Source organism: Oncorhynchus masou, chromosome 24 (assembly GCF_036934945.1).
Source record: "Oncorhynchus masou masou isolate Uvic2021 chromosome 24, UVic_Omas_1.1, whole genome shotgun sequence".
In the NCBI taxonomy this organism is placed as follows: Eukaryota; Metazoa; Chordata; class Actinopteri; order Salmoniformes; family Salmonidae; genus Oncorhynchus; species Oncorhynchus masou.
Genome location: NC_088235.1, coordinates 26509568 through 26533883, shown reverse-complemented (window position 1 = coordinate 26533883; position 24316 = coordinate 26509568). Strand labels below are relative to the sequence as shown.

General features: G+C 46.2%; 2 protein-coding genes across 5 annotated transcripts in view; one reads left to right on the top strand and one right to left on the bottom strand.

The window, feature by feature from the left end:
• Positions 1–24316, top strand: part of LOC135511945 (ubiquitin carboxyl-terminal hydrolase 42-like) — an 81218-nt gene that overhangs the window by 27022 nt on the left and 29880 nt on the right. The window contains exons 11-18 of one of the 4 annotated variants that reach the window (XM_064933480.1): positions 34–134; positions 303–468; positions 564–1148; positions 1248–1330; positions 1417–3129; positions 3226–3584; positions 3679–3786; positions 18729–19766. In XM_064933480.1, coding sequence (XP_064789552.1) covers positions 34–134; positions 303–468; positions 564–1148; positions 1248–1330; positions 1417–3129; positions 3226–3584; positions 3679–3755 — 3084 coding nt within the window. In that variant the 3' untranslated portion in view covers positions 3756–3786; positions 18729–19766. Of the gene's footprint in view, positions 1–33; positions 135–302; positions 469–563; positions 1149–1247; positions 1331–1416; positions 3130–3225; positions 3585–3678; positions 3787–3945; positions 4561–18728; positions 19767–24316 lie in introns of those variants that run through there. The other 3 variants (XM_064933481.1, XM_064933478.1, XM_064933479.1) reach the window with 3 other exon arrangements.
• LOC135511948 (cytohesin-3-like) overlaps positions 4798–24316 on the bottom strand; it is a 54626-nt gene continuing 35107 nt past the window's right edge. The window contains exons 8-13 of the mRNA XM_064933483.1: positions 16879–17027; positions 16685–16796; positions 12467–12543; positions 11860–11931; positions 11228–11382; positions 4798–6630 (exon numbers count right to left, since the gene is read on the bottom strand). Coding sequence (XP_064789555.1) covers positions 6558–6630; positions 11228–11382; positions 11860–11931; positions 12467–12543; positions 16685–16796; positions 16879–17027 — 638 coding nt within the window. The 3' untranslated portion in view covers positions 4798–6557. The remainder of the gene's footprint in view (positions 6631–11227; positions 11383–11859; positions 11932–12466; positions 12544–16684; positions 16797–16878; positions 17028–24316) is intronic.

The following is a 24316-nucleotide window of genomic DNA, read 5'->3' as shown; positions in this document are numbered from 1 at the left end:
TATGTCAGTGTGATGCAAATCTCTCTCTTTCAGGCTAGCAATGGCCAGTGGTACCAGTTGAATGACTCCTCTGTGTTGGTCAGTGACATCAGGTCAGTCCTCAACCAGCAGGCTTACGTTCTCTTCTACATCAGGTGAGTAGCTCCCATTCATGTCGACCAAGGGTAGCCTTGTTTGAATGGTGTAAAATATTGGCATGTTAAAGTATAGTGTTGGACCACGCAACAGTTCTGTGCAGGTTGTTTTCCCTTTGTGGTTGAGCTTTTTGATCTGTGATGGGTGCTGCCTGTTCTGGCCACCAGGTCACCTGATCTGAAGAATGGAGGGGACTACAATCACACGTGCCGGACCCCGGGGCCCCTCAGCCAGTTGTCCCCCCGCCCCATCCTCACACCCCGGGTCAACATTGGGCCACGACACACCAGCACTGGCTTCATAGGGCCACAGCTGCCCCCACACATGGCCAAGGTACAGCCTAAACACACCAGCTTTTGCACAATCATCTGTTCAGTGGCAAGATGTTTAGTAAGAGCCTGTAACCAATGTGTCCCCTCCCCTCCCAGAACATCTTTCATGTCAATGGGAACGGCTCGCTAAGGGACTACCCCTCTGGCTCTAAGCCCAGCACCAGCAGTGACAACAGCATGGGCAACACTAGTTACAGCCCGCTCGCCACCTCTTCCTCCCATCCTCTCAACCGTCCTACAGGCATCCCTGACCCTGCCAAGCGCCAGAAGCTCTCCTTCTTTATCGGTCAGGGCAAACAGATCCGCCCTTCATCATCCTCTTATGCACAGCCGTCCTCTTCGTCACAGTCTACATCAGACATGTCTACGCCCCGGGATCCTCGCATTAATGGCACTCCCGCCGTTAACAGAAACGGTCGCGGAGCGTCTTTCCTGGTGCCGTACGGCCAGGAGTCGTCTGAGGAGTCGGACCAGGAGGGAGGCAGTGGTCTGGGGAACGGCACCGCAAAGCCTCACGTTAACGGGAGGAAGGGAGAGACCGTCTACGGCCCCGTCCCTAGAGTGCTGACCCTCAAGACCAACGGCATCGGTAATGGCCAGGCTACCATACACCGTAACGGGACCAACAGCTTCTCCAAACTCAGTCAGAACGGACACCACAACATCAAACACCCTGAGAAGGTACCTATACTCAGTCGACACACATTTTATATACTTTACAGAACTCCACAAATCACATCAACACCTGTGTACTCATTATGTGTGTCTGTTGTTGTGCAGATCCACGGCAACGGTCATGCGATGTCGCCCGGTTTGGGTTCCAGCATGTCTAATGGGGCGGAGGCTCACCACAGTGGCCCAAGGTGAGCGTGATCAAATTATCTTCTTTTGATCCACGTTGCTTGATGATTTGAAGATCCAGTAATGAAAATGTTGTATTTTTCTACAGCAAAGAGGTGCATTGCACCACACCCAGCCAGGCCAGCACCTCTCAAGGCCTGCACAGTGCCGACATCGACAGCCGCCTCTCCCTCACCCCAGAGAAAAAGGCTAAAACTCACTCTGGCCCCCTCCCTCGCCACGCACCATCAACCGCTGCTAAACCTCCATCCACATTGGCTGATGTTGGAGCTAAACCACTTACCGACGCCTTGAGGGAATCCAGCTCCAACCCTGGGGTCTTATTCCTCCAGCCCACCCCCCGCTCCCTCAGTACCCCAGTCCTCTCCGGACCAGGCCTGGGAGCCACAAAAGATCTCGGAGCCCCACACAGGGGATCTGGGGAGGACGTCAGGGAGACCCAGAACAGCCCAGCTGTAGGGCTGTATGGACAGCCCAGCTCCAGAGATGGAAGAGACCAGATGTACTCTTCCGATCGGGAGGAGACAGGCGGGTTGAACTCTTCCGATCGGGAGGAGACAGGCGGGTTGAACCCTTCCGATCGGGAGGAGACAGGCGGGTTGAACCCTTCCGATCGGGAGGAGACAGGCGGGTTGAACCCTTCCGATCGGGAGGAGACAGGCGGGTTGAACCCTTCCGATCGGGAGGAGACAGGCGGGTTGAACCCTTCCGATCGGGAGGAGACAGGCGGGTTGGACCCTTCCGATCGGGAGGAGACAGGCGGGTTGGACTCTTCCGATCGGGAGGAGACAGGCGGGTTGGACTCTTCCGATCGGGAGGAGACAGGCGGGTTGGACTCTTCCGATCGGGAGGAGACAGGCGGGTTGGACTCTTCCGATCGGGAGGAGAAAGGCGGGTTGGACTCTTCCGATCGGGAGGAGAAAGGCGGGTTGGACTCTTCCAATCGGGAGGAGAAAGGCGGGTTGGACTCTTCCGATCGGGAGGAGAAAGGCGGGTTGGACTCTTCCGATCGGGAGGAGAAAGGCGGGTTGGACTCTTCCGATCGGGAGGAGAAAGGCGGGTTGGACTCTTCCGATCGGGAGGAGAAAGGCGGGTTGGACTCTTCCGATCGGGAGGAGAAAGGCGGGTTGGACTCTTCCGATCGGGAGGAGAAAGGCGGGTTGGACTCTTCCGATCGGGAGGAGAAAGGCGGGTTGAACTCTTCCGATCGGGATCGAGACCGGCTGTACTCTTCTGAACGGGATAAAGACGGAGAAGGGGATAGGTACCACCGAGACAGGAGCCGTGAACGCAACCGGGACCATGACTCAGACCACTACCGGCACCGGCGAGACCACCGAGACAGAGACCACCACCGGTCGTACCGGGACCGCTCGCTCAGCCGGGACAGACACCGGAACTGGGAGTCTGAGGCATTCCTCTCACAGCGACGCTATCACCCCAGAGAGAGGGACAGGGACCGCTGTCACCACCATTACCACCACAGAACGAGTAAGGACAGGAAGAGGGACAGGAGGGAGCACAGCCACCACAGCCACCCACACAGAGAGGAGCCTCATGGACGCTCAAGGTGGAGGGATGAAGGTAAAGAAAGGTGTTACTACCCTTCACAGGAGACCCCTCTGCCCACCCCACTGAGCTCCAGCACTAAGCCCAGTCAGTCCCTCCCAGTCCTTTCCCCAGCCCTGGTGAAACGACCCGAGCCTCACAGAGAGGAGAGAAAGGACAGCTCTGAGGAGTGTCGGGCCAAGAAACCCAAGAAGAAGAAGTCCAAGGACAGAGAGAGGCACCGAGAGAATAGGTAAGGCAGTCTTTCTTAAGCCTCCACAATGAGACACTGTCAGATAAAGTAACAACTGATCTATATTAGCTCTGACCTGGGTGTTCTTTCTTCCAGGACCTTTGACGTGAATTCCTCTGACAGGGCAGCCGACGGCAGCAGTTCCTCCAAACACAACAAAAGTAGGAGGTACGACACTGACACGGAGGATGAGAAATCAGGGGGTGAGATCCACTCTACCCAGAGTCCCGAGGGGCACCGTGACCCCAATGCCCCCCGGGAGGGTCGCAGGGCAAGCAGCAGCGACGATGAGAGGGCGAGCAAGAAGCGACGTTACCAGGACGATGGCTATGACAACAGCTACCCTAAGAAACGCCATCGCGCCGATGACAACGACCGCTCCTTCTCCTCTCGTGATGGATCACCAACAGCAGCTCCTCAAAACGCATCGCACTGCCACTTCAACGACCTCACAGGTAATAAAACAAGCAGATGTGGTTTCTATAGGTGGTTGTTTCTCAGTTTGTCACTGTGTTAATCTATCATTTTGACCATAATGTTTTGTTGTAGGTAATGACTTAGGTCAACCCAATGGAAACTCCCACGAATGTTCTACCAGTGGACTGTACAATGACCTTAGACAGTAGATTTTCTGTTCGACCAGAGACACAGAACAATGTAAGTATCTTTCCTTTGCCTCTGTCTTACTCTCAGAATCTCTATGCTCGACTTTGCATGGTTATGAGTGGAAAACCAGGAGCCGGTTTAAACTCATCTTGATTGTGTAAAGACTGATGGGACTGTCTGCAAACCTGACATCTTTCGCTCTCATTGCAGACTTGGAATACTTTAAATTTCAACCTTTATATGAAAGTGAAATTCAACAGCAACAGGAATGTCATCCCGAATATTTGAACGTGGTGCTGTATTATTGGGAATATACTGTATTTTTACCACATGAGAAATTAACATTCTACTAGATTCTTTTTTTCAACTTCACTCGTCACTCAATGTACATTTATGATAAATAATTAACAAAAGAATAAGCTGCACAGTGAAAGACTCAGGACTTTGTTGAAACGAGACGTATTCCTCCTCGGAGAACTGATCAACTGGTTAAATAATCCAAAAAGAGGAAGACGAATAGTTTTCTTGCCTAGGAGATGACCTGTTTGGTATGACATCAGTTGGCTGCAAGTTTGTCACCATTATCTGTATAGGTGAAGGTATAAAACCTCTCTCTGATGGAGGGAAATGTTATTGAGTGAGTAGTGTCTGAAGGAGAAGGAGCTGGCCTGGTGTGACTACGTGTGCACTTAACAACTCCACCTACCCTGGAGACTTCGGGACAGCTCTTTGTTACTTTCGAAAGCCTAAGATCGTCTCGCTCTCACTGAGATGTCCAATTCTTTTAACGTGTTATTCAAGCATTAAAAAAAAGCTGAACAATAATCATGTTCTCTTATGGCTTTGGACCTGTGTTTCTGCTTTAAAAAAAAATGTTTTCTAGCGTCCATAAGAAATACTGTGAATTACATTTTGAACTATCAGTTTACATAGGTCCTGTATCAGGAATAGTGTTGTTTTAGAGAATTACCACGATGTAATTTAGACCTTGTTCTAAATTGACACAAGTCAGTGAAATAGTTAGAATGGTTTGCTTGTTTTTTTTCCTACCTAAAAAGACAAGTGGTCATGTTAACACATTTTTAGTTCTACAATAGCATGTCAAATGTATACATTGTACAAGGTGCGTAAATACATTTGCTAATGTCAAAGTAACTCATCTTACTTTGTTGACACACATTGTTTGTTGGAGTGAAAGCTGGTGATTAACTGGGCATGTACACACCGATGGGAATAGTGTCTGCCTTTGTATTGGACGGATGAAGTCCGTTCTCTGAATTCTGGTCAAAGATTTTGCATATGAGCGATTGTTTAATTGATTGCTTTTAAGATCGTCAGATACAACTGTTGAAACACTTTGGATTCAAGGCTAACAGTCGTAAGGTCATTTCTCATATTGTTTCCAGGTTACACAATGACAGTGAGGGAGTTCAAACCAGGACATGGGTACTCAGTTCATAGTCACATGTCAGTGACACAGGAGAACATCTGAACATTTTATCTGATTCAAAATCCTCAACAGTTCAAAGGCTCCTGCAACGCTGAGAATCATGTGAACTTTTACACAACTTGGACCTGTAGAAAGTTCACTGATCTGTCAGTGTCACCCTGGGGCGTTGTAGATCCAAACCTTGAGGCGCTCTTCAGTCTGGATCACTGAAGTGTTGCAGATTGCACGATAGAAATGAAAAGGTAATTTCCGATTGAGCCGATATACGTGTTCACCGTACATGCAGTCACCACTAACGCAGGAACGTTGCCTTTAAATTTCAATCATGACGCTGAACTAGAGTCAGAGCCCCTAGTGAGGAGTTGTTTCACCTTGTCACCTTCCCATGTGAAACCCAGCTGGCTTGGTTGTTACGTCATTATCTGTTTACCTTAGAAATACGAAGAATCTTTTTCCCCTCCATTTGCTCTGAGGAGTTGGAGTTCAGGGCTTCTTCCACTGCAGTATGTACTCTTAATTGCTCAACTTTAAGCGGGTACAGGCTAGCCATACATAACTTTTACATGCTACAGAAACACAAATTATAAACATGTACAGTGTACACACAATGTAAAGATGAAAAAAAACATTTTTGTAATTAGAGAAAATATGGAGAGGAAAAAAAAGATTTATAGCGGTGGACTTTGAATCAATACATAAACTAGCTTTAGATAACTGTCCCACAAACATGACAATGTATTATAGCTCTAAGACAAAATGGCATCCTTCACCATAGAGATATCTGGCATGGGCATCTCATTGTTAAACAGAAATTGAAAAAAATAAAAACCCATCCCTATTGTATTAGTGTCAATCGTTTCAGGGGTGGAAAATCAGACCAGCTGATTCATAAATTTAGGGTCTTTTGAGTATGATTTCAATGTCAGCTCACCCACTAGAGGGCAACAATATCCATGTTTCTTTGAGCATGTTTATATGGCTGACGAAAGCTCAGTCTGTGTGGGGACATTGGGTAAGCACAGACCATACCGTTTCTCATTGTGTCCTCAATACTGTACATTCACACTTCATAGAATTTACAGTTGTGTGAATTGTATTCACACATACAACATCTGAAAAGAAACTGATGACCAAAATATCAAGTGCCCTTCCCCATCTTGTCCTTTATCCATGCTGATGAAGTGGAGAGGTGTAGCAACCAAAGTCAATTCCCCACAACATCTGGATCCCCTTACCCTGGTCTCTGCTGTGGCCGCGCAGCCATTTGTCCTGTCCCTGGGCTGAGTGAAAGAGACCCCCCTGGTCTCCTGGACAGACCGGGGTCTATGCTGGTGTCACTGATGATGGGGAGGGTGTGGCCAGGCACTCCTCCTCACTTCTTATTGGCTATTCTCCGCTTTCTGGTTGCCAGCATGTCATAGAAAGGATCCCTGCTGATGCTTGCTCTGCAGAAAGAAGAGATTGGTTATGAAAAATAGACAATGGTTGTGTATTACAGTAGCCTATGTATGTCTTCATGAGCAGGCGGGGGAATAGTTTCCATAGCTTTACCCATCATGAGCAGGCGGGGGAATAGTTTCCCCAGCTTTACCCTTCATGAGCAGGCGGGGGAATAGTTTCCCCAGCTTTACCCTTCATGAGCAGGCAGGGGAATAGTTTCCCCAGCTTTACCCTTCATGAGCAGGCGGGGGAATAGTTTCCCCAGCTTTACCCTTCATGAGCAGGCGGGGGAATAGTTTCCCCAGCTTTACCCATCATGAGCAGGCGGGGGAATAGTTTCCCCAGCTTTACCCTTCATGAGCAGGCGGGGGAATAGTTTCCCCAGCTTTACCCATCATGAGCAGGCGGGGGAATAGTTTCCCCAGCTTTACCCATCATGAGCAGGCGGGGGAATAGTTTCCCCAGCTTTACCCTTCATGAGCAGGCAGGGGAATAGTTTCCCCAGCTTTACCCATCATGAGCAGGCGGGGGAATAGTTTCCCCAGCTTTACCCATCATGAGCAGGCGGGGGAATAGTTTCCCCAGCTTTACCCTTCATGAGCAGGCGGGGGAATAGTTTCCCCAGCTTTACCCATCATGAGCAGGCGGGGGAATAGTTTCCCCAGCTTTACCCATCATGAGCAGGCGGGGGAATAGTTTCCCCAGCTTTACCCATCATGAGCAGGCAGGGGAATAGTTTCCCCAGCTTTACCCTTCATGAGCAGGCAGGGGAATAGTTTCCCCAGCTTTACCCATCATGAGCAGGCGGGGGAATAGTTTCCCCAGCTTTACCCATCATGAGCAGGCGGGGGAATAGTTTCCCCAGCTTTACCCATCATGAGCAGGCAGGGGAATAGTTTCCCCAGCTTTACCCATCATGAGCAGGCGGGGGAATAGTTTCCCCAGCTTTACCCTTCATGAGCAGGCAGGGGAATAGTTTCCCCAGCTTTACCCATCATGAGCAGGCGGGGGAATAGTTTCCCCAGCTTTACCCTTCATGAGCAGGCAGGGGAATAGTTTCCCCAGCTTTACCCATCATGAGCAGGCGGGGGAATAGTTTCCCCAGCTTTACCCATCATGAGCAGGCGGGGGAATAGTTTCCCCAGCTTTACCCATCATGAGCAGGCGGGGGAATAGTTTCCCCAGCTTTACCCTTCATGAGCAGGCGGGGGAATAGTTTCCCCAGCTTTACCCATCATGAGCAGGCGGGGGAATAGTTTCCCCAGCTTTACCCATCATGAGCAGGCGGGGGAATAGTTTCCCCAGCTTTACCCTTCATGAGCAGGCGGGGGAATAGTTTCCCCAGCTTTACCCATCATGAGCAGGCGGGGAATAGTTTCCCCAGCTTTACCCATCATGAGCAGGCGGGGGAATAGTTTCCCCAGCTTTACCCTTCATGAGCAGGCGGGGGAATAGTTTCCCCAGCTTTACCCTTCATGAGCAGGCGGGGGAATAGTTTCCCCAGCTTTACCCTTCATGAGCAGGCGGGGGAATAGTTTCCCCAGCTTTACCCATCATGAGCAGGCGGGGGAATAGTTTCCCCAGCTTTACCCATCATGAGCAGGCGGGGGAATAGTTTCCCCAGCTTTACCCTTCATGAGCAGGCGGGGGAATAGTTTCCCCAGCTTTACCCTTCATGAGCAGGCGGGGGAATAGTTTCCCCAGCTTTACCCTTCATGAGCAGGCGGGGGAATAGTTTCCCCAGCTTTACCCTTCATGAGCAGGCGGGGGAATAGTTTACCCAGCTTTACCCATCATGAGCAGGCGGGGGAATAGTTTCCCCAGCTTTACCCATCATGAGCAGGCGGGGGAATAGTTTCCCCAGCTTTACTCCATTCAGTATCAGCACAGTACACATTTTAACCTACATTGTTGTCAAAGAAAAACATAGCATTGCAGCATTCTGCTCTGACAGAGGACCTCAAAAGAGCTGTAACACAATCAAGTGGTTTCTTATTTGTATTTATTATGGATCCCCATTAGTTCCTGCCAAGACAGCAGCTACTATTCTTGGAGTCCATCAAAATGAAAGCTAGTTATACATTCACAACACACTAAGTGTGTGCCCTCAGGCCCCTACTCTACTACCACATATCTACAAAATCCATGGATACGTGTATAGTGCGTATGTTATGTGATGGTATGCATGTGTCTATGTTTGTGTTGCTTCACAGTTCCCACTGTTCCAAAAGGTGTATTTTTATCTGTTATTTTTTAAATCTAATTTTACTGCTTGCATGAGTTACTTGATGTGGAATAGAGTTCCATGTAGTCATGGCTCTATGTAGTACTGTGCACCTCCCAAATTCGGTTCTGGACATGGGAACTGTGAAGAGCCCTCCTGTGGCATGTCTTGTGGGGTATGCATGGGTGTCCGAGCTGTGCGCCAGTAGTTCAAACAGACACCTCGGTGTATTCAACATGACAATACCTCACATAAATACAAGTTAATTCAATCTCTCCTCCACTTTGAGCCAAGAGAGATTGACATGCATATTATTAATGTTAGCTCTCTGTGTACATCCAAGGGCCAGCCGTGCTGCCCTGTTCTGAGGGTCCAGCCGTGCTGCCCTGTTCTGAGGGTCCAGCCGTGCTGCCCTGTTCTGAGGGTCCAGCCGTGCTGCCCTGTTCTGAGGGGCCAGCCGTGCTGCCCTGTTCTGAGGGTCCAGCCGTGCTGCCCTGTTCTGAGGGTCCAGCCGTGCTGCCCTGTTCTGAGGGTCCAGCCGTGCTGCACTGTTCTGAGGGTCCAGCCGTGCTGCACTGTTCTGAGGGTCCAGCCGTGCTGCCCTGTTCTGAGGGTCCAGCCGTGCTGCCCTGTTCTGAGGGTCCAGCCGTGCTGCCCTGTTCTGAGCCAATTGACATTTTCCCAAGTCTCTCTTTGTGGGACCTGACCACAAAACTGAACAGTAGTCCAGGTGCAACAAATCAAGAGCCAGTAGGACCTGCCTTGTTGATAGTACTGTTAAGAAGGTAGAGTAGTGTTTTATTATGGACAGACTGCTCCCTATCTTAGCTACTGTTGTACCAATAGGACCATGACAGTTTACCATCCAGGGTTACTCCAAGCAGTTTAGTCATCTCAACTTGCTCAATCACCACCTTATTCATTACAAGATTTAGTCGAGGTTTAGGGTTAGTGAATGATTTGTCCCAAATATAAAGCTTTTAGTTTTTGAAATTAGTAGGAGTAACTTATTCTTTTTTCACCCATTCTGAAACTAACTGCAGCTCTTTGTTAAGTGTTGCAGTGATTTCAGTCGCTGTAGTAGCTGACGTATAGTGTTGAGTCATCCGCATACATATGCCACTGGCTTTGAGTGTGTCTGTCATTAGTAAAAATTGAAAAAGGTTGACAGGGCAACAGGTGTGTTCTTTGGAACATTAGTGCAGACTGTCTAGACTATAATACACCCATATTTTCCCTTGGAGACTGCAGAGGGGAAAACCCATAGAGGTCCAAGCCTTGCATCCAATGGGACTGTAATAGGGCTAAGTAATTCACTGCTTTCCTGGCAGTAGGAACACAGGACATGCTGGGATGGCCTTTCGGTGTGTGTATCATGCTGACCACAGGGGAGACTGAAGCGGACTCAGAGTACAGAGAGGGTGTATGTATGTGAGGTAAAGCAACCCAGGTCTGGTCTCTTCTGCACAGTCTGACAGCTACAACACAATGAAGAGGCCTATAAAGTTGACCTACGGCTGAGATTTCACACAGGGCTGGTATGGACTAGGATTGGCACTGGTTTCCCAATTCTCCCACTGTAAACTCATTTTCCAACACCCCATCTAAAGTTATGATAATTGTAGAACTAAAGTTGACATAATCATCATGTTCCCCTGTGTATTGCATCCACTTCATCCAAACAAGCTTGCCAGTAAGGTTGTGGCACGAGCAGAAAAATCTATTCGGTTGGTTCTAATGGAAACCCAGCGATCAATCCTAATGGTGTTTCTATATCTTCATGCCTGATGAGAGCATCATCTAATATGATTTCACAGCAGATATTGATCATTGGAAAGCTCAGCTGAGAGGAGCAATGATCAATCACCCTTTGGGTCCAATTTAACAGAGCACTTTCATCATTCCTTCTCTCCTTAACTAAATAGCAGTAGTGCCTGATAAAGTGTGGATTTTGCGAAAACACGAAGAGAAAGAAATTGAGACTGAATGCTAGAAAGAGAGAGTGTAGCATGTGTTCTAGCGCTCCTGCCTACAGGACACTCTACAGGGCTTTATCAAACAGAAACCCATTTAACCTCCAGAGAGCTCAGATCAACTCTGAGCCCAGTCTTGTCTACCGCCCACTGAGAAAGTGAGCCTCTCAGCCATATGGGTTTGTCTGTCACACAGTTACATCAAAGAGTTCACACATGGTCATGGTGCTTTGTGTGAAGACCAACCCATCTGGTTTAATCCTAGCTTTGCCATTGAATCGTTGAGATTCACTGGTGTCTCCTAGCAGATGACTATGGGCTTTGGACCCTGGTGAGTAATATCTATTGTGTTTACATGGGGGTAAAACTCCCAAAACCTTAGGTGGGTTATAGACAAAAACATACTTGATGGATTTGATCCACTCCTCCTTCTCCTCTGTGGTGGGCGCTGATATCCTGTACACAGTGTGGTTGCCCTCGACGACCCGGCCGTCCGCCTCAGTCTTACACGCCTTGATCAACGAACCCTTGTGGTTGGGGTTATAGAGCTCGAAACAGTTCTGATTGGACGACAGCGTCCAAAAGAGAGGTGAGAGTACAGAACTAGTTACAGTGAAGACAAATAATTAGTTACGTTGAAGAGGGACAGTCATGTTGACGAGTGTTACAGTGAAGAGGGACAGTTAGTCCTGTTGAAGAGGGACAGTGAAGAGGAACAGTTAGTCCTGTTGAAGAGTGCTACAGTGAAGAGGAACAGCTGTTACAGTGAAGCGGAACAGTTAGTCCTGTTGAGTGTTACAGTGAAGAGGGACAGTCAGTCCCGGTGAAGAGGAACAGTTAGTCATGTTGAAGAGTGTTACAGTGAAGAGGGACAGTTAGTCCTGTTGAAGAGTGTTACAGTGAAGCGGAACAGTTAGTCCCGTTGAAGAGTGTTACAGTGAAGAGGGACAGTTAGTCCCGGTGAAGAGGGACTAGAAGTGTTCAGTGCTTATTAGTCCTTTCTTAGAAAGTGTTTCAGTATATTTTGAGGAACTTACAGGTTTCCTGGGCTCATCCACCTCTCGTATACTGAGGTTCTCCAAAGGAATGATCCCACGAGGTTCCTTGTCCTGCAGACGTGAAGAACACATTCATTTATTTAATATGTAGCCACACAGCATATACTTACAGGCCAATTGTTTTGTGGTGCTGGTTCAATAACTAAAACACACATTTGTAATGTGTGTTTTATTCACATGTGTATAAATCAGCAATATTCGGATAATGTTCTATTGTATGAGGAAGTTGCTGAAGGGAGAAGTAACCCAATCCTACAGTGGGTTTCTATTGTGTCTGGGGGCTGAGGAGACCTTGAGGAACAGAACAGCCCGGTCTTTCTCTTAATGAGAGAACACAGCAGGGAGGGGACGTCCAGGGACTGGGCTCAATCTTGGTAGTGGGCTCTAAGCTGTGGTGTGTTGGGGCTGTACTCTCATCAGTGTGTATAGGATAATGGGGGGGGGTCTGGGCTAGGCCAGATGTGCAGCAGACCTCCCAGATGGCTCCATGCATCGTGTTAATTGCTGGACCATGGTGCATTTAGGTCAAAGGGCCAGGCTGCATCTGCTACAGAGGTCTCTCGTTGATAAAACCACACTAACTTACCGTTGTGTATTCAAAGTAGTACAGGCAGTTGTCAGTCAGAATGAACCACCGTCTCTTCCAGGTCTTCACTCTTCCACCTGTAGAGAAACATACCAGACATGTTGAGTAACAAGAGTTACATCCTCAAAGAGAGACATGTTGTGTAACAAACCACAGACAGAGAAGAGCCAATGGCCATGCAGCGATGCAGTTCTGTCGGCCACACAGCCAATGAGGTGATACATTTATATCTGCAATACTAACCGTAATGTATAGAGTTGACCTGATTCTCTATATTCTACATGACAATGATATCTGTTCTAGGCAATCTATTTCACCTTCCTGAATAGACCCTAGCATGGCATGTGGATGCGAAACTCTTGGGCCTATACAATATTATGGGAAAGGCTTTAGATGGAGGCTGCTTAATGTCAACCTTTCAGCAACCAGCAAAGCCTTTTTCATAGACTCATTTTAGTGCAAACTGCAACAGCAATTATGAACATTTCCTTTGAGACTCAATGTTGAGACAGACAGACTAGCCTATAGTCCAGCCCTCAGACCTTAGGGTACTCTTCCTATCTGAATGGTAGTCTGTCCATTAGGCTGATTTAATCAGGGGCCCAATATCCCCCCTCCCGCCCCTCAGCCTCCCTAGAGGTCCCAAAGCAGTGCAGGTATTGCTTGTGAAAATGTGGGTTCAATTTGGGGAGAAATCCCAGAAATGAGGCCGGAGCTGGGGAGCATGGTTCATTGGTCAGGGGTGACAATGCATTCAGACTGACATCACTGTATACCCAGCCCACTGCATAATAAAAGATATTTGCCTCTTAAAAGTGATACATCTTAATTTTATTTCATTATTTTGCAGATATAAAGTGAAAAGAGAGGGACAATTACTCATTCTACATTTCTGTAACAATACACTAAGTGAGTTTACTGCAATGAGTTTACTTGTTTAAAATTCCTGTTCAAGTACAAACAATCAATACAAAATGGGGATGTGGACCCACTTCATGGAAGCATTCATCATAGTCTGAACTCAGTTCTTTTCACTTGGCCAAATGTCTCTCTGTACCGGGAAGCCAGTCTGTCCGACCAACCAGGGAGTGTGAGGAACAGAATGAGTAACAAGATACAATTCTCAGACTCTGCATTTTGTTCAGGAAGAATATCTCACGGTATGGAGTTAGCATTAACTCTTCTCTCCGTGAGTCAAGCCTCTGTCAGCAGATAAATGCAGATAATTCTCTACAGTTGTCCAGATTAAGGATTAGGAGTTTGTTAATTAAACCAAAATGATGCAAGCAGTCAATAATCCATGTAATTGTAAGTAATATTATTATGATTACTATTGTATTACTATACTTCAGGGGGTAGATCAGGGCCAAGAAACACGAGCAATGGACATTAGACCGGTGGGAATCTGTCCTTTGGTCTGGTGAGTCCAAATTTGAGATTTTTGGTTCCAACCACCGTGTCTTTGAAATGCAGAGTAGGTGAACGGATGATCTCCACATGTATGGTTCCAATTGTGAAGTATGGAGGTGGTGGTGTGATAGTGCTTTGCTGGTGACACAGTCTGGGATTTATTTAGAATTCAAGGCACACTTAACCAGCATGACTACCACAGCATTCTGCAGAGATACACCATCCCTTCGGGTTTGCGCTTAGTGGGACCATAATTTATTTCTCAACAGGCCAATGACCACAAAAACACCTCCAGGCTGTGTAAGGGCTATTTGACCAAGAAGGAGAGTGATGGAGTGCTGCATCAGATGACCTGACCTCCACAATCACCCGACATCATCCTAAACCATCTCAAATTGGGTTGAATTGGACTGCAGACTGAAGGAAAAGCAACCAACAAGTGCTCAGCATGTGGGAACTCCTTCAAAACGGTTGGAAAAGCATTCCTCATGAAGCTGGTTGAGTGTGCAAAGATGGCAAGGCAAAGGGTGGCTACGTCGAAAAACAAATCTAAATATATTTTAGATTGAACAATTCTTTAGTTACATGATTCCATATGTTATTTCATTGTTTTGACGTTTTCACTATTATTCTACAATGTAGAAAATAGTAAAAATAAAGAAAAACCCTTGAATGAGTAGATGTGTCCAAACTTTTGACTGGTACTGTATATACAGTACCTTTGGTAAGTATTCAGACCCCTTGACTTTTCCCACATTTTATGTTACAGCCTTATCCTAATTAGATTAAGTTTTTAAAAAATCCTCAGCAATCTACACATAATACCTCATAATGACAAAGCGAAAACAGGTTAAGAAAATTTGGTAATTTATTTACAGAAGTATTTCAGACCCTTCGCTATGAGACTCGAAATTGAGCTCAGGTGCATCCTGTTTCCATTGATCATCCTTGAGATGTTTCTACAACTTGATTGGAGTCCACCTGTAGTAAATTCAATTGATTGGACATGATTTGGAAAGGCAAACACCTGTCTATATAAGGTGCCACAGTTGCCAGTGCATGTCAGAGCAGAAACCAAGTCATGAGGTCGAAGGGATTGTCTGTGGCGTTCCGAGACGGGATTGTGTCAAGGCACAGATCTGGGGAAGGATACCAAAACATTTCTGCAGCATTAAAGGTCCCCAAGAACACAGTGGCCTCGTCATTCTTAAATGCAAGAAGTTTGGAACCATCAACTCTTCCTAGAGTTGCTTTGTCATTATTAATGAGCGAAAAAAAACCTATCAATTTTATAATAATAATAACAACAACAAAATGTGAAAATATTCAAGTGGTCTGAACACTTTCCGAAGGCACTGTAACTACCTGACAGGCTGCAGTAATGACCCATGTAACTACCTGACAGGCTGCAGTAATGACCCATTGAACTACCTGATAGGCTGCAGTAATGACCCATTTAAAAACCAAGGTGGCTAACAGGCAGCTCCTTCTAAAAGGATGCTAAAATTAGCATACAGATGTAATGCATGCAACTCTGAGTGGAAAACAAACTAAAATTATCTGGCAAGCGCAGCCGTTGGGATGGAAAGAGGGGGATCCCAATGGATAGATAGGTTTCATCCCAAATGGCACTCTGTCCCTACAATATAGTGCACTATTTTCACTAGTTGTGCACTATATAGGAGGCCATTTGAGACGCACCCAGATAGGAGGAAGTAGGAAGCAGCAGGATGCGTTTCAGGCCTGGAGGGCAGCAGCAGCAGTATGTGTTTGAGGCCTGGAGGGCAGCAGCAGCATATGTGTTTGAGGCCTGGAGGGCAGCAGCAGCAGCAGCATGTGTTTCAGGCCTGGAGGGCAGCAGCAGCATATGTGTTTGAGGCCTGGAGGGCAGCAGCAGCATATGTGTTTGAGGCCTGGAGGGCAGCAGCAGCATATGTGTTTGAGGCCTAGAGGGCAGCAGCAGCAGCAGGATATGTTTCAGGCCTGTAGGGCAGCAGCAGCAGCAGGATATGTTTCAGGCCTGGAGGGCAGCAGGATATGTTTCAGGCCTGGAGGGCAGCAGCAGGAAGAACTCAGAACACCACAAGATCAGCACATACTGTAGCATACAGAACACATTCTCCAAGTGCAAACCCATGACCAAAATTAAATAAATGCACCCCTTCCTTGGGCCTTATTTAAGCTAGATGCTATAATAACTAGGGCCCTGAGTTTTTCCTGGTCAGGTCACATGGGCTGGAAAAACAAACAAACAGACTAACCAGCTAGCAGCTAATACATCTGACTAAGAAGATTAACCGCTTGGTCTACATGTTAGCATGGGTTCTCAGGATGAGGGAGGGAAGGTTGGGAGAAGATGTTGTCCCTAACCACAGATCTAGGATCAGTTTACGTCCACCCTCAATCCTAACCTTAACCAATATATTTGACCTTGTATCAGTAGTTAGGGGCAACTTCTACTGGGATCGAGGAGGGGTACCTACCTCCTAGTGCAGAGTAAGAAGAAACAGCCAGTCACAGAACAGAAAGGTGACAAGTCAAAGGGTGTGAGTGAAAACAAGAGGGCACATTTAACAGTAAGGGCATAAACCAAGGACAGAGAGAGAAGCAGCTGAATCACACAGACCATGCTTGGAATGAGAGAGAAAAGACAGGTTGAGACAGTAGTGCAGAAATAATACGAGTTGTTTTTCACATTGCTAACATTAAATCATAGCCATCTGCACAAAAAATGGAGTGAAAAAGGATAGAATATAGAATACTTGGAGTTATGTTGGTGAACCAAGATGTGGATTCTTTGGTCGTCACCTAATTTCAGTAGCCATCCCTCTCTGTCAGGGTTGAAGAATGTATGTGTCAGATCGTTGCCATCGTCCTCTGGGATTTTGAAGGGCTCATTTTTTATGCTGTCAAATAAATTCTGTCAAATAGAATACAAAAAGGTTGAGTAATGGAAAAAACATTTGCTCTACACACGCACACAAACACACGCACGCTCTCACCCTGAGTAGTTCTTCTGGCAGGTCTCCTCCCTCATTGATACCTCTGTTCATGGAGATGAATCTCTCTACAGGGGGCTTGTCTCTGACATTGGGGTTGTGCAGGCTGGTGTTCAACATAATGATGGCAAACGACAGCACATAACAGGTGTCTACAGGAGGGAGAGAAGTAATGAATATTTAGTACTGATACACACCTCAGACATCTCTCTGCCTTTCACTGAGGTTAACCAAGGACGCCAGACACTAGTCAATTCATGAGTTTTGGGAAGAATTTTGTGGTTAATATCAATTGAATGTTGATCTAATAACAATAAACAACTTTTCTTCTCCTCTGCCCCCCTGCATGCATGGCACTACTACTATTAGAGACTCACTACTACAGTAGATCAACCTGGTGGCCCAGCAGGGAGTAGGCTACTGTTACTACTAGTAGAGACTCACTACAGTAGATCAACCTGGTGACCCAGCAGGGAGTAGGCTACTGTTACTACTAGTAGACTCACTACAGTAGATCAACCTGGTGGCCCAGCAGGGAGTAGGCTACTGTTACTACTAGTAGAGACTCACTACAGTAGATCAACCTGGTGGCCCAGCAGGGAGTAGGCTATTGTTACTACTAGTAGAGACTCAATACAGTATATCAACCTGGTGACCCAGCAGGGAGTAGGCTACTGTTACTACTAGTAGAGACTCACTACAGTAGATCAACCTGGTGACCCAGCAGGGAGTAGTCTACTGTTACTACTAGTAGAGACTCACTACAGTAGATCAACCTGGTGGCCCAGCAGGGAGTAGTCTACTGTTACTACTAGTAGAGACTCACTACAGTAGATCAACCTGGTGGCCCAGCAGGGAGTAGGCTACTGTTACTACTAGTAGAGACTCACTACAGTAGATCAACCTGGTGGCCCAGCAGGGAGTAGTCTACTGTTACTACTAGTAGAGACTCACTACAGTAGATCAACCTGGTGGCCCAGCAGGGAGTAGTCTACTGTTACTACTAGTAGAGACTCAATATCTTTAAGTAATATATCCCCATAGAGTCAATTGACACACCGTAAAAAAATAATAATAATAATCCCCATGAAAATCTGTAAATTTTAGCTCAAGATTTTTTTCTGTAAGACCCCCCTCCACAAGTGTCACGGACTCGTCTGAAGGTAACCGGTACTGGTTTTAAAAAAGTATGAAGGTAGTTTTTACCCCATAAAAGGGTTAAATATCAATAAAAATAAATACATATTTCATGAGCTTTCTTATCTCCTAGATTTAGGACAAACACTTAAAACCTTTTTCTTATTATTTTTTGACTGTGTTTTGCTACTTGAATGTGTTATTCAATGTGTTTCTATGGGCTATAGTAGTAAAGGCCAAAATCGGTGTACTATGAGTTCTGGTACTGTTGTTCTGCTCTGTACATGACAGACTGTCTGTTCAGAGATGTGTCCATTGCGAACAGAGTACAGATAAACGGCACAGTCCAGCCTCTCTCTGAATGAACCCATGACTAGCATAGAAAATTAACTATAAAACTATTTACTACCTATTGTGGAAATAATATCCTTTCTCTGGCTCTTTATCATAAATAATTCCAGATTGTTTGGGGATAAGAAGTTGTGTGTCGAAATCCTGCACGGCTCCTTCACCGTGCGCTGCCACTTTAAGAGCGCACCAGCTGTCAGGAAGCAGGATGTAGATATGGCTCTTCTGTCCCTTTGTGAGAGAGGTCGGGCAGCAGTTCGTGTGTGTGCCACTCATTACAGAAGCCTTGGTCATTTTCTATGTGCTTAAATTATAAAAGTTATAAATTAGCCTGTTTTTTCGTTCTACTCCCAATGTGTTTGGAACAGGTTGGGGCCGTTCAAACTTTGGCTCTTATGATTTACTAGAAACATTGTGGAGGACCGAGCACGCCACTATTCTCATCGACGGGGCTGTAGTGGAGCAGGCTAACCGATCGCTGCAGCTGTACATAGTCTATTGGTAAATAACCCACCCATTTTCACCTACGTCATCCCCACACTGTTTTTATTTATTTACTTTTCTGCTCTTTTGCACACCAGTATCTCTACATGACCATCTGATCATTTATCACTCCAGTGCTAATCTGCAAAATTGTAATTATTCGCCTACCTCCTCATGCCTTTTGCACACAATGTATATAGACTCGCCTTTTTTGTACTGTGTTATTGACTTGTTAATTGTTTACTCCATGTGTAACTCTGTGTTGTCTGTTCACACTGCTAAGCTTTATCTTGGCAAGGTCGCAGTTGCAAATGAGAACTTGTTCTCAACTAGCCTACCTGGTTAAATAAAGGTGAAATAAAAAATAAAAAAAATAAATAAAAGGTTGAGAGTTCCTTGGTGTCCACATCAACAACAAACTAGAATGGTCCAAACACACCAAGTCAGTCGTGAAGAGGGCACGACAAAGCCTCTTCCCCCTCAGGAGACTAAAACGATTTGGCATGGGTCCTGAAATCAATCAAAAGTTTCTACAGCTGCAACATCGAGAGCATCTTGACTGGTTGCATCACTGCCTGGTACGGCAATTGCTCAGCCTCCGACCGCAAGGCACTACAGAGGGTAGTGCCTATGGCCTAGTACATCACTGGGGCCCAGCTTCCTGCCATCCAGGACCTCTACACAAGGCGGTGTCAGAGGAAGGCCCTAAAAATTGACCCCAACCACCCCAGTCATAGACTGTTCTCTCTACTTCCGCATGGCATGCGGTACCGGAATGCCAAGTCTAGGACAAAAAGGCTTCTCAACAGCTTTTACCCGCAAGCCATAAGACTCCTGAACAGGTAATCAAATGGCTACCCGGACTATTTGTATTCTGATACTACCTCAGGCTGAGGAGCCCTACATTAACAAACCTGATACTACCTCAGGCTGAGGAGCCCTACATTAACAAACCTGATACTACCTCAGGCTGAGGAGCCCTACATTAACAAACCTGATACTACCTCAGGCTGAGGAGCCCTACATTAACAAACCTGATACTACCTCAGGCTGAGGAACCCTACATTAACAAACCTGATACTACCTCAGGCTGAGGAACCCTACATTAACAAACCTGATACTACCTCAGGCTGAGGAGCCCTACATTAACAAACCTGATACTACCTCAGGCTGAGGAGCCCTACATTAACAAACCTGATACTACCTCAGGCTGAGGAACCCTACATTAACAAACCTGATACTACCTCAGGCTGAGGAGCCCTACATTAACAAACCTGATACTACCTCAGGCTGAGGAACCCTACATTAACAAACCTGATACTACCTCAGGCTGAGGAGCCCTACATTAACAAACCTGATACTACCTCAGGCTGAGGAACCCTACATTAACAAACCTGATACTACCTCAGGCTGAGGAGCCCTACATTAACAAACCTGATACTACCTCAGGCTGAGGAACCCTACATTAACAAACCTGATACTACCTCAGGCTGAGGAACCCTACATTAACAAACCTGATACTACCTCAGGCTGAGGAACCCTACATTAACAAACCTGATACTACCTCAGGCTGAGGAGCCCTACATTAACAAACCTGATACTACCTCAGGCTGAGGAACCCTACATTAACAAACCTGATACTACCTCAGGCTGAGGAACCCTACATTAACAAACCTGATACTACCTCAGGCTGAGGAACCCTACATTAACAAACCTGATACTACCTCAGGCTGAGGAGCCCTACATTAACAAACCTGATACTACCTCAGGCTGAGGAGCCCTACATTAACAAACCTGATACTACCTCAGGCTGAGGAACCCTACATTAACAAACCTGATACTACCTCAGGCTGAGGAGCCCTACATTAACAAACCTGATACTACCTCAGGCTGAGGAGCCCTACATTAACAAACCTGATACTACCTCAGGCTGAGGAGCCCTACATTAACAAACCTGATACTACCTCAGGCTGAGGAGCCCTACATTAACAAACCTGATACTACCTCAGGCTGAGGAGCCCTACATTAACAAACCTGATACTACCTCAGGCTGAGGAGCCCTACATTAACAAACCTGATACTACCTCAGGCTGAGGAACCCTACATTAACAAACCTGATACTACCTCAGGCTGAGGAGCCCTACATTAACAAACCTGATACTACCTCAGGCTGAGGAGCCCTACATTAACAAACCTGATACTACCTCAGGCTGAGGAACCCTACATTAACAAACCTGATACTACCTCAGGCTGAGGAGCCCTACATTAACAAACCTGATACTACCTCAGGCTGAGGAGCCCTACATTAACAAACCTGATACTACCTCAGGCTGAGGAGCCCTACATTAACAAACCTGATACTACCTCAGGCTGAGGAGCCCTACATTAACAAACCTGATACTACCTCAGGCTGAGGAGCCCTACATTAACAAACCTGATACTACCTCAGGCTGAGGAGCCCTACATTAACAAACCTGATACTACCTCAGGCTGAGGAGCCCTACATTAACAAACCTGATACTACCTCAGGCTGAGGAGCCCTACATTAACAAACCTGATACTACCTCAGGCTGAGGAGCCCTACATTAACAAACCTGATACTACCTCAGGCTGAGGAGCCCTACATTAACAAACCTGATACTACCTCAGGCTGAGGAGCCCTACATTAACAAACCTGATACTACCTCAGGCTGAGGAGCCCTACATTAACAAACCTGATACTACCTCAGGCTGAGGAGCCCTACATTAACAAACCTGATACTACCTCAGGCTGAGGAGCCCTACATTAACAAACCTGATACTACCTCAGGCTGAGGAGCCCTACATTAACAAACCTGATACTACCTCAGGCTGAGGAGCCCTACATTAACAAACCTGATACTACCTCAGGCTGAGGAACCCTACATTAACAAACCTGATACTACCTCAGGCTGAGGAGCCCTACATTAACAAACCTGATACTACCTCAGGCTGAGGAACCCTACATTAACAAACCTGATACTACCTCAGGCTGAGGAACCCTACATTAACAAACCTGATACTACCTCAGGCTGAGGAACCCTACATTAACAAACCTGATACTACCTCAGGCTGAGGAACCCTACATTAACAAACCTGATACTACCTCAGGCTGAGGAACCCTACATTAACAACATTTAATGAGTCCAAGCCCAAATGATTGTGCCGTTATCCAATACATATATGATATAGGCTACTGCACATTTACGCACGACAGAAAAACAAAAACCCATAGATATAGCTAACTATATGCTCTGTTGCGTAAATAAACTAAACTACCTCCAGTTGGCTAATCTTTGAGTGTGAACTTTATTATATGGACTGGAATTACACACATCAATTCCAATCATGATAAAGCAGAAGAGAATGTGATTTTGGTGCAGCACATGCGGCCTACAAAGTTACAAGTATAGGCTAGCGGATTTGATTTCAATTTTGAAATATAATAGTGCCCGTTTGTATAATTAGTAGACTGATGCATATAAACTCAGCAAAAAAAGAAACTCCCCCTTTTTTAGGACCCTGTCTTCCAAAGATAATCTAAATAACTTCACAGATCTTCATTGTAAAGGGTTTAAACACAATTTCCTATGCCTGTTCAATGAACCATAAACAATTAATGAACATGCACCTGTGGAACGGTCTTTAAGACACTAACAGCTTACAGATGGTAGGCAATTAAAGTCACAGTAAGGGCAATAAAGAGGCCTTTCTACGGACTCTGGAAAACACCAAAAGATAGCTGCCCATGGTCCCTGCTCATCTGCGTGAACATGCCTTAGGCATGCTGCAAGGAGGCATGAAGACTGCAGCTGTGGCCAGGGAAATAAATTGCAATGTCCGTACTGTGACACGCCCAAGACAGCGCTACAGGGAGACAGGACGGACAGCTAATCATCCTCGCAGTAGGCAGACCACGTGTAACAACACCTGCACAGGATCGATACAGCCGAACATCACATCTGCGGGACAGGTACAGGATGGCAACAACAAGTGCCCGAGTTACACCAGGAACGCACAATCCCTCCATCAGTGCTCAGACTGTCTGGAAATAGGCTGAGAGAGGCTGGACTTAGGGCTTGTAGGCTTGTTGTGAGGCATGTCCTCACCAGACATCACCAACAACAAAAACAAAAGACTCTTCTCTGGGCTCTTCACTGACAAGTCGCGGTTTTGTCTCACCAGGAGTCGGATTTGCGTTTATTGTCAAAGGAATGAGCGTTACACCGAGGCCTGTACTCTGGAGCGGGATCGATTTGGAGGTAGAGGGTCCGTCATGGTCTGGGGCGGTGTGTCACAGCATCATCGGACTGAGCTTGTTGTCATTGCAGGCAATCTCAACGCTGTGCGTTACAGGGAAGACAACCTCCTCCCTCATATGGTACCCTACCTGCAGACTCATCCTGACATGACACTCCAGCATGACAATGCCACCAGCCATACTGCTCGTTCTGTGCGTGATTTCCTGCAAGACAGGAATGTCAGTGTTCTGCCATGGTCAGCGAGGGCTAGGGCCATTCCCCCAGAAATGTCTGGGAACTTGCAGGTGCCTTAGTGGAAGAGTTGGGTAACAACGCCACTATTCCACCACACAGGTGCATGTTCATTCATTGTTTATGGTTCATTGAACATGCATGGGAAACAGTGTTCAAACCCTTTACAATGAAGATCTGTGAAGTTACTTGGATTTTTACAAATTACCTTTCAAAGACAGGGTCCTCAAAAAGGGACTTTTCTTTTTTTGCTGAGATTGTGAACCAGACTTGTGGAGGTCTACCATTTTTTTTCTGAGGTCTTGGCTGATTTCTTTCTATTTTCCCATGATGTCAAGCAAAGAGGTGCTGCATTTGAAGGTAGGCCTTGAAATACATCCACAGGTACACCTCCAATTGACTCAAATAAGGTCAATTAGCCCATCAGAAGCTTCTAAAGCCATGACATCATTTTCTGGAATTTTCCAAGCTGTTTAAAGGCACAGTCAACTTAGTGTATCTAAACTTCTGACCCACTGGAATTGTGATACAGTGAAATAATCTGTATGTAAACAATTGTTGGAAAAAATGACTTGTGTCATGCACAAAGTAGATGTCCAAACAGACTTGCCAAAACTATAGTTTGTTAAAACATTTGTGGGGTGGTTGAAAAACAAGTTAATGACTCCAACCTAAGTGCATGTAAACTTCCGACTTCAACTTTGTGTGTGTGTATATATCTGACACACACACACTTCATAATATTTCCCCAAATGTTATTAGCCTACCGCTCTCTTGTTGCTTCATTCCATCCAACAGTTAAATTAAATGTTTCGTTGTCCTTAACTTCCTCATTCTAAATGTCATCCTTGAATAAAATAGAAATAGAATGAGATGCTTAAACTTCTCTTCAAAGATTGAATGGTTATGGGTCTGTATAAATAAATGCTATAAACCTACCACCATCGCGAGTTAGCTCCTCT